Genomic DNA, 13,110 nt, shown 5'->3' with positions numbered 1-13,110 from the left:
CAACACCACCAAAAACAGATTGGTCACTCATCTCCATGCTTAATATCAAAAATAGCTCTCAAGTTTGTCTACGTACAACAGTGACTGCATTTCAAAGTGATGCACTGTATGTGAAGCACCTTGGGTCATTTCTCTGTGATGTGATAAGGCATGATGGATTAAATGATAGTTTATTTTCTTCCTCACTTCCTTGCCCTTTGAATAACGAGGATTGCTTTAAAATCAAGGCTCACGGGGATATAGACATTTCACTGCATTATTCTTGCTAGTGGTTGCATACTATCTGCACATTGATGAAGTAAAACCCTTTGAAGCTTAACTAGTATTTCATTGTGTCCTAAAAGATCACAAGACTATAAATCAAGACTATTGACATACCATTCGTGTGAAGTGGGATGCACTCTGAGTTAGAAGCTTGTAATGGAACTATAGCATATACTCTTGGCTGACACTTATTTGCAGCACCGAGGGAGTGCGATGTTGTTGGAGGTGCCATATTTCAGGTAAGGCATTAAACTAAGGCCCGATCTGCCTGTTCAGATCCTATGGAATATTTTTTTGCAGACGAGCAGGACACTTTCCTAGTAGCCTGGCCAACATTCATCTCGCAACCAAAATCATCAAAATAGATCAACTGGTCACATCTCACCTACCGTTTATCGAACTTTGTTGCAAGCAAATTGGCTACCATGTTTGTGTACGAAACAAATAACTGCACTTCAAAATTAATCCATAGACTTCAAAGCATTTTGGGATGTGTTGAAGCGTGAAAGGCACTATATAAATGCAAGTGTTTTCACTGGGAGTAAGTTCTGGGCTATAGTTCTCCTTTGGGTATTTTATATTACATTGTGAAAGGTGAAGAAAAGCAAAGGTTAAAAATAGATCAGATTCAACAATTACTTTCAGCGTCTTTACTAAAATGTGAACAGAAACTAGAGCCATTATGGGAATCAAGCTGAATAATTAATCAATTTCCTTTGGTGTTACTCACAGGGAATGGAGCATGGTTGGCTGGGGTTGAAGCCATGCCCAGTGAATAGAGATAGATATGAGCCCAGGCCTACAGAATGGAGGAAAGGCAGACCGAATCCCAGGAACTGAGCACACGTGTTGAGTGAGCAAGTCGCAATAAATGTCTGGGGAGGAGTGAGGCTGTTGGATTGGAAGCAGAGAAACTGGATGCAGTCCGGCTGGGAGTGGAGAGGCTGGATCCAGCATCATCCTGGGGTACATGTGAATATGGCTGCTATATTTGTTACGATTTTCACTTTTGATTGGTTAGGATACTTTGATACAATAGCATTCATCTATTAGCATGTTAATGATTCATTCACATATATTACTGGCAGTAGTTTAGAGCCTTATGCTTTCCATGTAAAAATATTTACAAGGCTCAATTTTCCCCAATTATCTGCACCGTTTTTTTGGCGTGCACCTTTTTTTTTGAGTAAATTAAAATCTCCCAAAGTTTCTGCGCTAGCATAATTCACGAAGGTAGGAATTTTTCAGGCTACGATTTTTTTACCTCATTGGGGGCGTGACCTGCCACCCGCGCCAATTCTGGCCATTTAAGCAAGTTTGGCCAGCTCCGATTTACTCCAATTTTTCTTAGGCTGGCGTATGTGACCGCTCTGGAAAAACCTTCTGGCCAGTTAGCACAATTGGCGCAGTTAAGAGAATCAACGCAGAAGATCCAGTTCCACGGCCGGGACAGCAGCAGCAGAGAGGGAGAGAGACGGGGAGAGGAGAGGGGGGGGGGAAGAGGAGAGAGAGGAGTTGAGGGGAGAGGCGAGAGGTGGGAGGGGGGGGGGGGCGGGGGAGAGGAGAGAGGAGAGAGGGGAGAAAGAGGGGGAGGGAGGCCTTTCGGCCAGGGTGAGCAGTGAGCAGTGGCACCTGGCACCGGCACCAGGAGAGGGGGGGGGGGGGGGGAGAGAGGGCGGGGGAGTGGGTAGACTTTTGGCACGAACACTTGAATAGTTTCAGGCTGGTAAGCTGCTGCAACGTGCAAGGGGCTTGTGCAGGTTGCTGTGAGCTGGCCAGAATGTGTTGTATGTGTCACTTTCTAGCCTCGGCCCGCAGTGTGTCCCTGGTTACCCTGGCAACCCGATCTTTTTGGCGCAGATTTTCGGCTCCACCCCCAAAGCTAAAGGACAGGCTACGTGGCGCCAAAATCAACAATTCAAATGGGGAATGTTGGATTATTTTGGGGGCGTAGTTGGGCTCCAAAGAAACGGGCGTAACTCTTCAAGTATGCCAAAAAACAGCTTTGGGGAAAATTGAGCCCAATAAATGTAGTGCATTCATAGTGAATATTAGCTTTGTTTGGCTTACCTGTAGCTGCAGAATAACCATTCCAGCTGCATTGTTTTCTGGCACAGAAACTACGTAGGTGGATTGTGAAAATACAGGACTGTTATCATCAACATCAAGGACTCTGATTGGTACATTCAAAGTTGAGCGACGAGGGTCAACTGCTCCATCCGAAGCCTCTACAAGCAGATCATACTTATCTTCCGTTTCTCGGTCCAATGACGTCATTGTATAAATGCTACCATTTGATGTTATTCTGAAAAGGTTATTGAAGTTGGCCAAGCTGTAGTGAATTTGCCCATTAATACTGGCATCTGGATCAGTGGCCTGAGAAGAAGAAACATTAAGTATTATAATGCAGCACACAGTTTACACAAGACAATTCAAAATATATTCTTCACATTTAACAATATATTTACAGTGTCATATTCAAATTCTTGCTCTTAAAAGGATTATTACCGATTCACATTATAAATTCAGATAAGTTAAAGCATGAATGTAAAACATATTCAAAGCAAAATCACGTCCCTATTCTTTTCAAAGGTGCTGTCTCTCAACATACAAGTTTTCGAAAGCCACATTCATTATCATTTTTTTTGTGTTCTGTAAGTGAACGGTTTGCAGATTTAAGACTGGAGCTATTTCTATTTTGGTTAAATAATCATAAAGCACTTAAAGAGCAGATAAAACATGCCCAGACAAAGACTAAAGCTCCACTCTGCTTCAACATTAGAATAGCAAACCAACTATGCCAATGCTGAAGTTACTATATTGCCTTCTAGGACCCGGTTGGGAACAGACACTGAAACCCCGCTCACACTTTATTCCTGCACCAAGAGAGCCGCGCATGCGCTTTGCTGCTCACTGCTTTAAGATGGCGGAGCGTTGAACTGGCTTTCTTGCACAAAGATGGCGGCCGTTAGCCTGGGCCTCTGACCTGGAGAAAGCCCCGAGCTACTAACGTGGGGCGATCAGGTTATTAATCCGGGCTTGCGGCATGCACCCACTCGCGGATCCATTCTGCCCCCTCCGCCCCGCTGAGTTGTCCACAGCCACTCGCTACTGTCTCTCTCCACCATTACACCCACCGCGTCAGTGTTTGTTCCCAACCGGATCCTAGTGCGAGCAGCGGCCATGGGCAGCGTGGAGGCCCCGAGAGACCATCAGCATCAGGTCAGGGCCATAAAAGGAGCGGCGGCCCTGGACAGCGTTGGAGGCATACCACTCCAGGAAGTAGCACGAGCTGGTGCGGGAGGGCGACGGCAGCGAAGAGTGACGTCATCATGGTCCAGGTCGGTGATTGGAGCGTGGGCAGATACAGCAGGAGCGGCGAGGTCAGGGCGAAGGAGCGGTGAGAGACTGTAGAGTGACGTGATCGGGGCCCAGGGGACGTGTGAGATCGGGGTCAGTGTCCCAGGGGAAGCACGGACCAGCCCACACTGTGATATGTGTGCGCACTCGGTCCGTGCAGCAGAGCTGGTCCCCAGTCGTCTTTGGTAATCCTTGCCACTGGACCAAGACCTAGTTCTGTCAAGCCCGTGTGGTGGCTGGTGTGCAACGGCCACCCCACGTTAGAAAAACCCACACACACACGCATCTTCCACCCTTCAGGATGTAGTTCGGGTCCTTCATTGAAACACCTGTGAACTCATCCTCTTTTGGCATGGAAGCAAGTCATGCTCATTTTGAGGAACCGCCTATGATGATGATATTGCCTTCTACAGACATTCTTGTAATCTCTGAGTGAGATTATCGATTTATGTCGTTCATTTCATCTTTGCAATTTGATTGTGCTAAATGAGTTAGCCTTCGCACTCATTTCAGGTCTATGCATCTTTACTCAGTCAACTTCTGTGGTGTTTGTGTCCACAAATTATGTACACCTGGCACCCGCAGCTGCTGGCTAAATTCAAACAAGGCCAGAGCCTGGAAATGGTTCGAGCCTCCTGATGCTGGCTATGGACAGGTGGTGCAGCCAATCTGCCCACTTGGTGCCTCCCCTGTTTGCATTGTGTGCACCAATTCAGCAAAGGTAGAAACGGAAATAAAATATTGATATCGACAAAGAGAAGAATTATATTTGAGTTCAATATCCCTTTTTGAACCTGTGCTTGGAGCTAGCCAAATGAGTATAGGAAGGGTCTGGACAATCCCAGTTTCTTCTCTCCTTAGGCAGTCCCTTGGAGTCGAGGATGACTTGCTTCCACACTAATATGAGTTCTCAGCTGACTGATGAGTCCAGTGCGGGACCCGTTACAGGTGGGGCAGATGCTGGTTGAAGGGACGTGGGGTGCGTGGGTTGTCGTGCGCTTCTTCCGCTGTTTGCGCTTCAGTGTGCTCTCGGCGAATTGACTCAAGATGTTGGGCGCCTTCCCGGATGCTTCTCCTCCACTTTGAGCGGTCTTGGGCCAGGGATTCCCAGGTGTCGGTGGGGGTGTTGCACTTTTTGAAGGAGGCTTTGAGGGTGTCCTTGAAGCATTTCTTCTGCCACCTGGGACTCGCTTGCTGTGGCGGAGCTCTGAGTAGAGCGCTTGTTTTGGGAGTCTAGTGTCGGGCATGTGGACGATGTGGCTCGCCCATCGGAGCTGATCGAACGTGGCCAATGCTTCGATGCTGGGGATGTTGGCTTGAGCGAGAACACTGACGTTGGTGCGCCTATCCTGCCAATGGATTTGCAGGATCTTGCGGAGTCAGTGTTGGTGGTACTTCTCCAGTGCCTTGGGTTGCCTGCTGTATCTAGTCCTTGTTTCTGAAGCATATAGGAGGGCGGGTATCACTACTGCCCTGTAGACCATGAGCTTTGGTGCTGGGTTTGAGATCTTGGTCTTCAAACACTCTCTTCCTCAGGTGACCGAAGGCTGCACTGGCACACTGAAGGCAGTGTTGGACTTCCTCATCCATGTATGCCCTTGTTGACAGTCGGCTCCCGAGGTATGGAAAATGGTCCACGTTGTCCAAGGCCTCGTCATGGATCTTGATAATTAGGGGCAGTACTGTGTGGTGGGGGCAGGTTAGTACCCTTTGTCTTACGGATGTTTAATGTAAGGCCCATACTCTCGTACACGTCGGTGAAAGTGTTGACGATGGGTTGGAGTTCGACCTCCGAGTGTGCGCAAACACAAGCATCGTCTGCATACTGCAATTCAATGACAGAGGATGCGAAGACCATGGATCTGGACTGGAGGCGATGGAGGTTGAACAATTTCCCGTTTGCTCTGTCGATTAGTTCCACTCCAGCGGGGAGCTTGCTGAGGGTGAGATGGAGCATTGCAGCAAAGAAGTTTGAGTAGAGCATTGGTGTGATGACAGTCTTGCTTGACCCCGGTCCATATGTGTATTGGATCTGTGGCGGATCAGTTGGTCATCGTGGAGCAGGCGGAGGTTGGTAAGAAACTTTTGAGGGCAGCCAAATTTGAAGGGGATGCTTCATAATCCCTCACGATTGACAGTGTCGAAGGCTTTTGTGAGGTCAAAGAAGGCCATGTACAGAGGTTGATGCTGCTCCCTGCATTTTTTCTTGAAGTTGGCATGCAGTGAAGATCATGTCCATTGTGCCCCTTAGTGGGTGGACTCTGCATTGCAACTCTGGGAGAAGCTCTTCAGCACTGGGAGAAGGCGATTGAGGAGGATGCTTGTGATGACTTTCGCTGTGGCAGACAGCAGGGAAACTCCTCTGTAATTACTGCAAATCGATGGTCACGATTACACCATCTCTGAGATCCCCTGGCATGCTCTACTGCTTCCAAATAAGAGAAATGAGTTCATGGATTCGCGCCAATAGTGCTTCTCCGCTATGCTTTAATGCTTTGGCGGGGATTTCATCGGCTTCTGAGGCCTTCTTGTTCTTCAGTTATCGGATGGCCTTTTCAACCTCATGCCGAGCTGGGGTTGTGCAGAGGTGGTGATGGGTAGTATGCTGCGGGTTGGAGTCGAGCACACTCACGTCGAAGATAGAGTCTCGGTTAAGGAGATCTTCGAAGTGCTCCTTCCAGCGGGCACTGACTGCCTCTCTGTTCTTGATGAGTACCTCACCGTTCTTGGCGTGCAGTGGAATAGGACCTTGGGTGCTTGGGTCGCAGGTGGTCTTGACTGTGCTAAAGAATCCACGCACGTCATGGATGTCAGCTAGTTGCTGGATCTCCTGCACTTTCTCCACCCATCATCTGTTCTTTAGGTCACAGGTTTTCTGTTGGACCTGGGTCTTCACACGTCTACAGAGCTGCTTTCTTGCTCGCGAGTTGTGTGGCTGTTTCCAGTTCAAGAATGCCTTGCGCTTGCGGCATATTAGCTCCTCGATCTCCTGGTCATTCTCGTCAAACCAGTCTTGATGTTTCCTGGAGGATTGTAGGTGAACTCTAAAAGGTATCTGGTCACTTAAATGTAGGCCATCAGAAAACATTCCACCCTTTAGAAAGATTTGGAACAAATTTCAACCCAGTGATAGTCTCTGCCAAAGTTGAAGTGGTGAAAACGTGTCAGGCAAAAACAATGTGAAAGAAAACTATAATGTGAAGACTCAAACAGGAGTTGCCTGCTCTCTCAGCTGAACGCAAAAGATCCCATGGCATAATTCGAAGAACAATCAGTACTTAAAAAACAGTGCTGTAACCAAAGGAATAAAACATTCAATGTCTGTTTCCATTTAAGAACTCCATTGCACAAGGAACTTTCCTTTATATTAATTCAAAGTCAGCATGGTAAGGAAAGAATGCAATCCTGAGGCAAAAGCTGAAAAATGTGTCGGTTATTCATTTAAATATTTTGTATGCATTCTGTGGAAGCAACGACACAAATGTGTACAGACAGCTTGGCACACATGATGTAGCCAGAAAATTGCAGACCAAAATGAATTGGGTGCAAAACCCGTCAAAAAACAGAGACCCAATTTTCTGATTTCCAGATATCTGTTCTGCAGCTGCACACAAAAATTACCTTCATAGCTTGTCTATGAGATAATTAAATGAAAGACTCTCAACATGGGTATATGACTTTACTGCATCTTTTATTCTTCTCAAGCAAACAATGCCATCTAATTTGTAGTCTCCATTATAACTTTGACAATATTATAAAAGAATGATCGAGTTTCAGTGGAAGGCACGGATAGTGAAATGGTGGCCATTAATTTAGGTAAAATTTTCAATCCTGTGGTAATTTGGTCTCGGTTGACAGATATTGATCGTAAAGTCACATTGCTGTGTTCCATATCAACAGTGAAACACTCATCAAGGACACCGAGGCTGTCAGGGCCCGCTGAAAGGAGCACTTTGAAGATCTCCTCAATCGAGACTCTGCCTTTGACTCGAGTGTTCTCAAATCCATCCCACAGCATGCGACCCACTGCATGAGGTAGGCAAAGCCATAAAACAGCTCAAGAATAACAAGGCTACGGGTGCGGATGGAATTCCTGCTGAGACGCTAAAATATGGCGGAGATGCACTGTTGGCACGGATACATGACCTCATCTCTCTCATTTGGCGGGAGGAGAGCATGCTGGGAGATCTCAGAGATGCAGTGATTGTGACCATCTTTAAAAAGGGGGACAAGTCCGACTGCGGCAACTACAGGGGAATCTCCCTGCTATCAGCCACTGGGAAGGTTGTCGCTAGAGTTCTCCTCAACCGTCTTCTTCCTGTGGCCGATGAGCTCCTCCCGGAATCACAGTGCACATTTCGTCCCCTATGGGGCACAACGGACATGATCTTTGCAGTGCGACAACTGCAGGAATAATGCAGGGCGCAGCGCCAGCCCTTATTCATGGCCTTTTTCGATCTTACAAAGGCCTTTGACACTGTCAACCGTGAGGGCTTATGGAGCGTCCTCCTCCGTTTTGGATGCCCCCAAAGGTTTGTCAAATCCTTCGCCTGCTCCACGACGACATGCAGACTGTGATCCTTACCAACGGATCCATTACAGACCCAATCCACGTCCGGACCGGGGTCAAACAGGGCTGCGTCATCGCTCCAATCCTCTTCTCAATCTTCCTCGCTGCCATGCTCCACCTCACAGTCAACAAGCTCCCCGCTGGAGTGGAAATAAACTACAGAACCAGTGGGAAGCTGTTTAACCTACGCCGCCTCCAGGCCAGGTCCAAAATCACATAAAACATAAGAACATAAGAATTAGGAACAGGAGTAGGCCATCTAGCCCCTCGAGCGTGCTCCGCCATTCAAAAAGATCATGGCTGATCTGGCCGTGGACTCAGCTCCACTTACCCGCCCGCTCCCCAGAGCCCTTAATTCCCTTATTGGTTAAAAATCTATCTATCTGTGATTTGAATACATTCAATGAGCTAGCCTCAACTGCTTCCCTGGGCAGAGAATTCCACAGATTCACAACCCTCTGGGAGAAGAAATTCCTTCTCAACTCGGTTTTAAATTGGCTCCCCCGTATTTTGAGGCTGTGCCCCCTAGTTCTAGTCTCCCCAACCAGTGGAAACAACCTCTCTGCCTCTATCTTGTCTATCCCTTTCATTATTTTAAATGTTTCTATAAGATCACGCCTCATCCTTCTGAACTCCAGCGAGTAAAGACCCAGTCTACTCAATCTATCAGCATAAGATAACCCCCTCATCTCCGGAATCAGCCTAGTGAATCGTCTCTGTACCCTCTCCAAGGCTAGTATATCCTTCCTTAAGTAAGGTGACCAAAACTGCACGCAGTACTCCAGGTGCGGCCTTACCAATACCCTATACAGTTGCAGCAGGACCTCCCTGCTTTTGTACTCCATCCCTCTCGCAATGAAGGCCAACATTCCATTCGCCTTCCTGATGACCTGCTGCACCTGCAAACTAACTTTTTGGGTTTCATGCACAAGGACACCTTAACCTATGTCGTTGAGCTGCAGTATGCGGACGACGCCTGTATCTATGAACATTCTAAGGCTGAACTCCAGGATATAGTCGATCTATTCACTGAGGCATATGAAAGCACGGGCCTTACACTTAACATCCTCCACCAGCCTGTCCTCGCCGCACAGCACTGCCCCCCAGTCATCAATATTCACGGCGCGGCCCTCGACAACGTGAACCACTTTTATCAACAAAGGCAGACATTGATGCGGAGATTCAACATCGCCTCCAGTGCACCAGTACAGCCTTTGACTGCCTGAGGAAAAGAGTGTTCGAAGACCAGGTCCTCAAATCTACCACCAAGCTCATGGTCTGGAGGACTGTGAGGTGGAGATGGCAGCGAGGAAGATTGAGAAGAAGGTTGGAGTGATGACGCAGCCATATTTGACCCCCGTCCGGATGTGGATTTTGTCTGTAATGGAACTGCTGGTAAGGATCACGGCCTGCATAGATCAGAGGCATGGACCATGTACAGCAGACACCTCAAGTCGCTGGAGATATATCACCAACAATGTCTCCGCAAGATCCTGCAAATCCCATGGAAAGACATGTGCACCAACATCAGTGTCCTCGCCCAGGCTAATATCCCCAGCATTTAAGCACTGACCACACTCGATCAGCTTCACTGGGCAGGCCACATAGTTCGCATGCCAGACACGAGGCTCCCAAAGCAATTGCTCTATGCGGAGCTCCTTCACGGCAAGCGAGCCAAAGGTGGGCAGCGGAAACATTTCAAGGATACCCTCAAAGCCTTCCTGGCAAAGTGGGACATCACCACTGACACCTGGAGACCCTGGCCGAAGACCACCCTAGGTGGAGAAAGTGCATCCGGGAGAGCGTTGAGCTCTTCGAATCTTAACGCCGCGAGCGTGAAGAGGTCAGGCGCAGGCAGCGGAAGGAACATGCGGCAAACCAGTCCCACCCCCTCGCCGCCCCTTCCCCCGACGAATATCTGTCCCACCTGTGACAAGGTCTGTGACTCTCACATTGGACTGTTCAGCCACCAAAGGACTCACTTTAGGAGTGGAAGCAAGTCTTCCTTGATTCCGAGAGACTGTCTATGATGATGATGATCACAAATAACCCTCTTGATATTTTGTTTAATATTCACGAGAGCAGATGTAGTGGCAAAAAGACCATCCTCAGCACTAAATCTGCATCTTGATTACAGTATTTCTGGGTCAAGAAATCCATATTTTCCCATACTGGAAAATCAAGTCGGGTTAAGCTGAGGTGTAGTATGTATGGAATACCGAAAGGGAGTGATTTCATAGTCCTCTGAATAATCTTTCTCTGTTTGGGGAAGTGACATTAGTGAGCTATAATTCAATACCTGCATTGGGATATTGTTCAGCGAATGCATAGAAATATATGAATAGCATCAGGCTATTAATGCTCAACATGCAGATGCTAAAATGCTCATAACATTCTGCTATGATTTTGTACATTAATGGACTAATTCATGTCCTTAATACCTTCTGTTACAGAAAACACCTGGATTTTATTCAGTCTGTCTAAGTAATTGAAGTTGTATATTTTAATGACCTGGAATCTTTCCAGTAGCGTTTTTTCCGAGGTGCTAGACTTTCCACTATGATCGCTGTCGCCCAAAAATGGGTGATATTTCTGGCCTTCGTGCTTTTTTTTATTTTTCATGATCACTGGAATATCGCCCATTTTAAAAAGCGCTAGTTTCGCCTTTTTATTTTGGGCGCTAGCCTTAGCGATGTGAAATGGGTCTTCGCGATGCATTCAGCCGTGCAAGGCTGGCGTCCATAGCAACGGCTGTTCTGCGCATGCGCCTTTTTTTTTAAGCAAAGAACTTTTCCCGCGATTCGGGGGAGTTCAGGTGTCATCTGCGCATGCTCAGAAGAGTGAAAGAGAGAGGGAGAGAGAGAGGAGAGAGAAAGGAAGCAGTCTATTAGCGTTAAGGATGTCGAGTGAGACAAGTATGCAGCGGGAGGAGTTGTCAGGGAGAAGGAGGGCGAAAGCCTTCTCTGATGAGGCTAATGAGGCCCTCGTTAATGAGGTGGAGAATAGGTGGGGCCAATTTACTCGGGGTGGGCGTGGGAAACCTCACCCCCCGGAGATATCAAAAAATATGGGGCGATATCACCGCCGTTGTTTCTTCTGTGGCCCACGATAGGCGTGAGGCAGAGCAGTGCCGCAAGAGGTGGAACAGCCTGGTTGATTCGGCAAGGGTAAGTATTGCATTATTACATTTTAAATTGCAATGTTCCACTGAATTAATTAGAATGTATATCTGCCGGTTTGTAATTAAGCTGAATAATCTTGGGTAGCTTCCCTGCTAAGATTTGGACTGGGGCGGAACCTCCACCCTTTGAGTCTAATTTTGCTGAGATGCCTTACATTTAATCAACAGTATTAATTATTATTATTTAAAGGAATGACTGGAAACAGACAGACCGCAAACATTCGGCATTTCGACCACGTTAGTTTAGAAGGAGAATTTTTGTGTGCTGTGAGCAAGTCTTTAACTTGGGCACTGTCTCCTTTTTGGTTACGTTGGTGGATGGGACACGACTGAGCACTGAGGGGTCCGGTGACCTTTACCCAGACTGTGTCAGTCTCTCCGGCTGCTGTCACTCACACAGTGAGCCAGCCTGGACTGGGGGAGAGCTGCCCTGGCTCACTGTCTGCCCTGGGACACTTTGGGACATTAACTCTGGCCACACGGAGGTCTGCAAGCACAGCCCATGGACACGGTGCCCCCTCCCATTACACTCCTGTCATTGCCGAGCTCACCAGTGGTCCTGATTCCCCCCCGCCCATCTCGGGGACCTCCATCGATTCAAATAAACTGCCTACCTTCCCTCAGGCGCCGAATAGCACGGCCCGTGGATGGGGCCTTTCCTGGAGATTGGACACGAGATGTTTGGTATCAAACATTAGTTCCTAAACACAATCGTATTAAATAGTTTCTCTGAACGTTGATGTTATAACCATGCATTCATTGTGGATGAAAACCGTATTAGCATATAACGTTAAAGTTAAAGGATGAATAGAATGTGGGGTTGACTAATTGTGGATTACAATATCTGTTGTGTTTCCGTACTATTACCTAGTCAATTAGCTTATGCCATGCTCTTGTCACATTTGCAGAGGAAGATATCTAAGAATATGCAGAGCAGAGGAGGACCGGAGGAGGGCCTGCTGAGCTCCACCCACTCACGGACTTAGAGGAACGTGCCGCAGCACTAGTGGGCACCCACAATCATTCTGTCACCCGTGGTGGTGCAGATCCCATTGTTGCACCACGTGAGTAATGTGTAAAGCAGTTGTAAACCAGTGGCAATTCAAAGTAATTTAATGGAATTTCATTATAATATATGAGTAATGTAATGTTATGCATGCAGCTTCTGTACTCTCATGTTAATCATATGTAACATCTCTCGTTCACATTTATTGCAGTCGTGTTGCTCCTCATACATATGCCAGTGCAGCGCAAACACTCTCATGTCTACCCTTCTCTTCTAATAACCTCAATTATGTTTTGCAGCTCCCCAGGCACAAAGGGAGGCCCCTGCACCAACCCCTTTACCGCTGCAGGTGGTCATCACCACGGGTGAGGAACAAAAATCTGAGGAGGAGGAAGATGACCAGTTGTCATCTGTGGTACCTGCGGCCACGTTATCGTCAACAGATGAAGTGGGGGGGGAGGGGGGGGGCCAAGCAGCTTGCAGCATCCAGTACCCACGCCGGCCCCGCGGAGGTGGAGTCGGCAAGGTAGACACACGCGGTGACAGGCAGATCCAAATGACGACATCGGCCGAGAGCTCCCTCAGGCGCTTGTTAGCTTGACCAGCAACATTGCCACACTGTCCGCATGAATAACGGAGGGCGTGGAGCGGGTAGTTGTGGCAATGGGGCGAACGACCGACTCTGTGGATGTCTTGCGGCTTGCGATAGTTTCGGGAGACGGTATTGCC

The 13,110-nt window shown here is 47.8% G+C and overlaps 1 protein-coding gene across 1 annotated transcript in view; it reads right to left on the bottom strand.

Moving 5' to 3' along the window:
* The window catches only part of pcdh15b (protocadherin-related 15b), a 1,866,923-nt gene that overhangs the window by 479,350 nt on the left and 1,374,463 nt on the right, over positions 1-13,110 (bottom strand). Inside the window, exon 21 of the mRNA XM_070875055.1 lies at positions 2,335-2,640. Coding sequence (XP_070731156.1) covers positions 2,335-2,640 — 306 coding nt within the window. The remainder of the gene's footprint in view (positions 1-2,334; positions 2,641-13,110) is intronic.

The sequence above is a fragment of the Pristiophorus japonicus genome, chromosome 3, assembly GCF_044704955.1.
Source record: "Pristiophorus japonicus isolate sPriJap1 chromosome 3, sPriJap1.hap1, whole genome shotgun sequence".
Lineage (NCBI taxonomy): Eukaryota > Metazoa > Chordata > Chondrichthyes > Pristiophoridae > Pristiophorus > Pristiophorus japonicus.
Note: the sequence above shows the minus strand (reverse complement) of the source record. Positions and strands in the feature narration are given on the sequence as shown.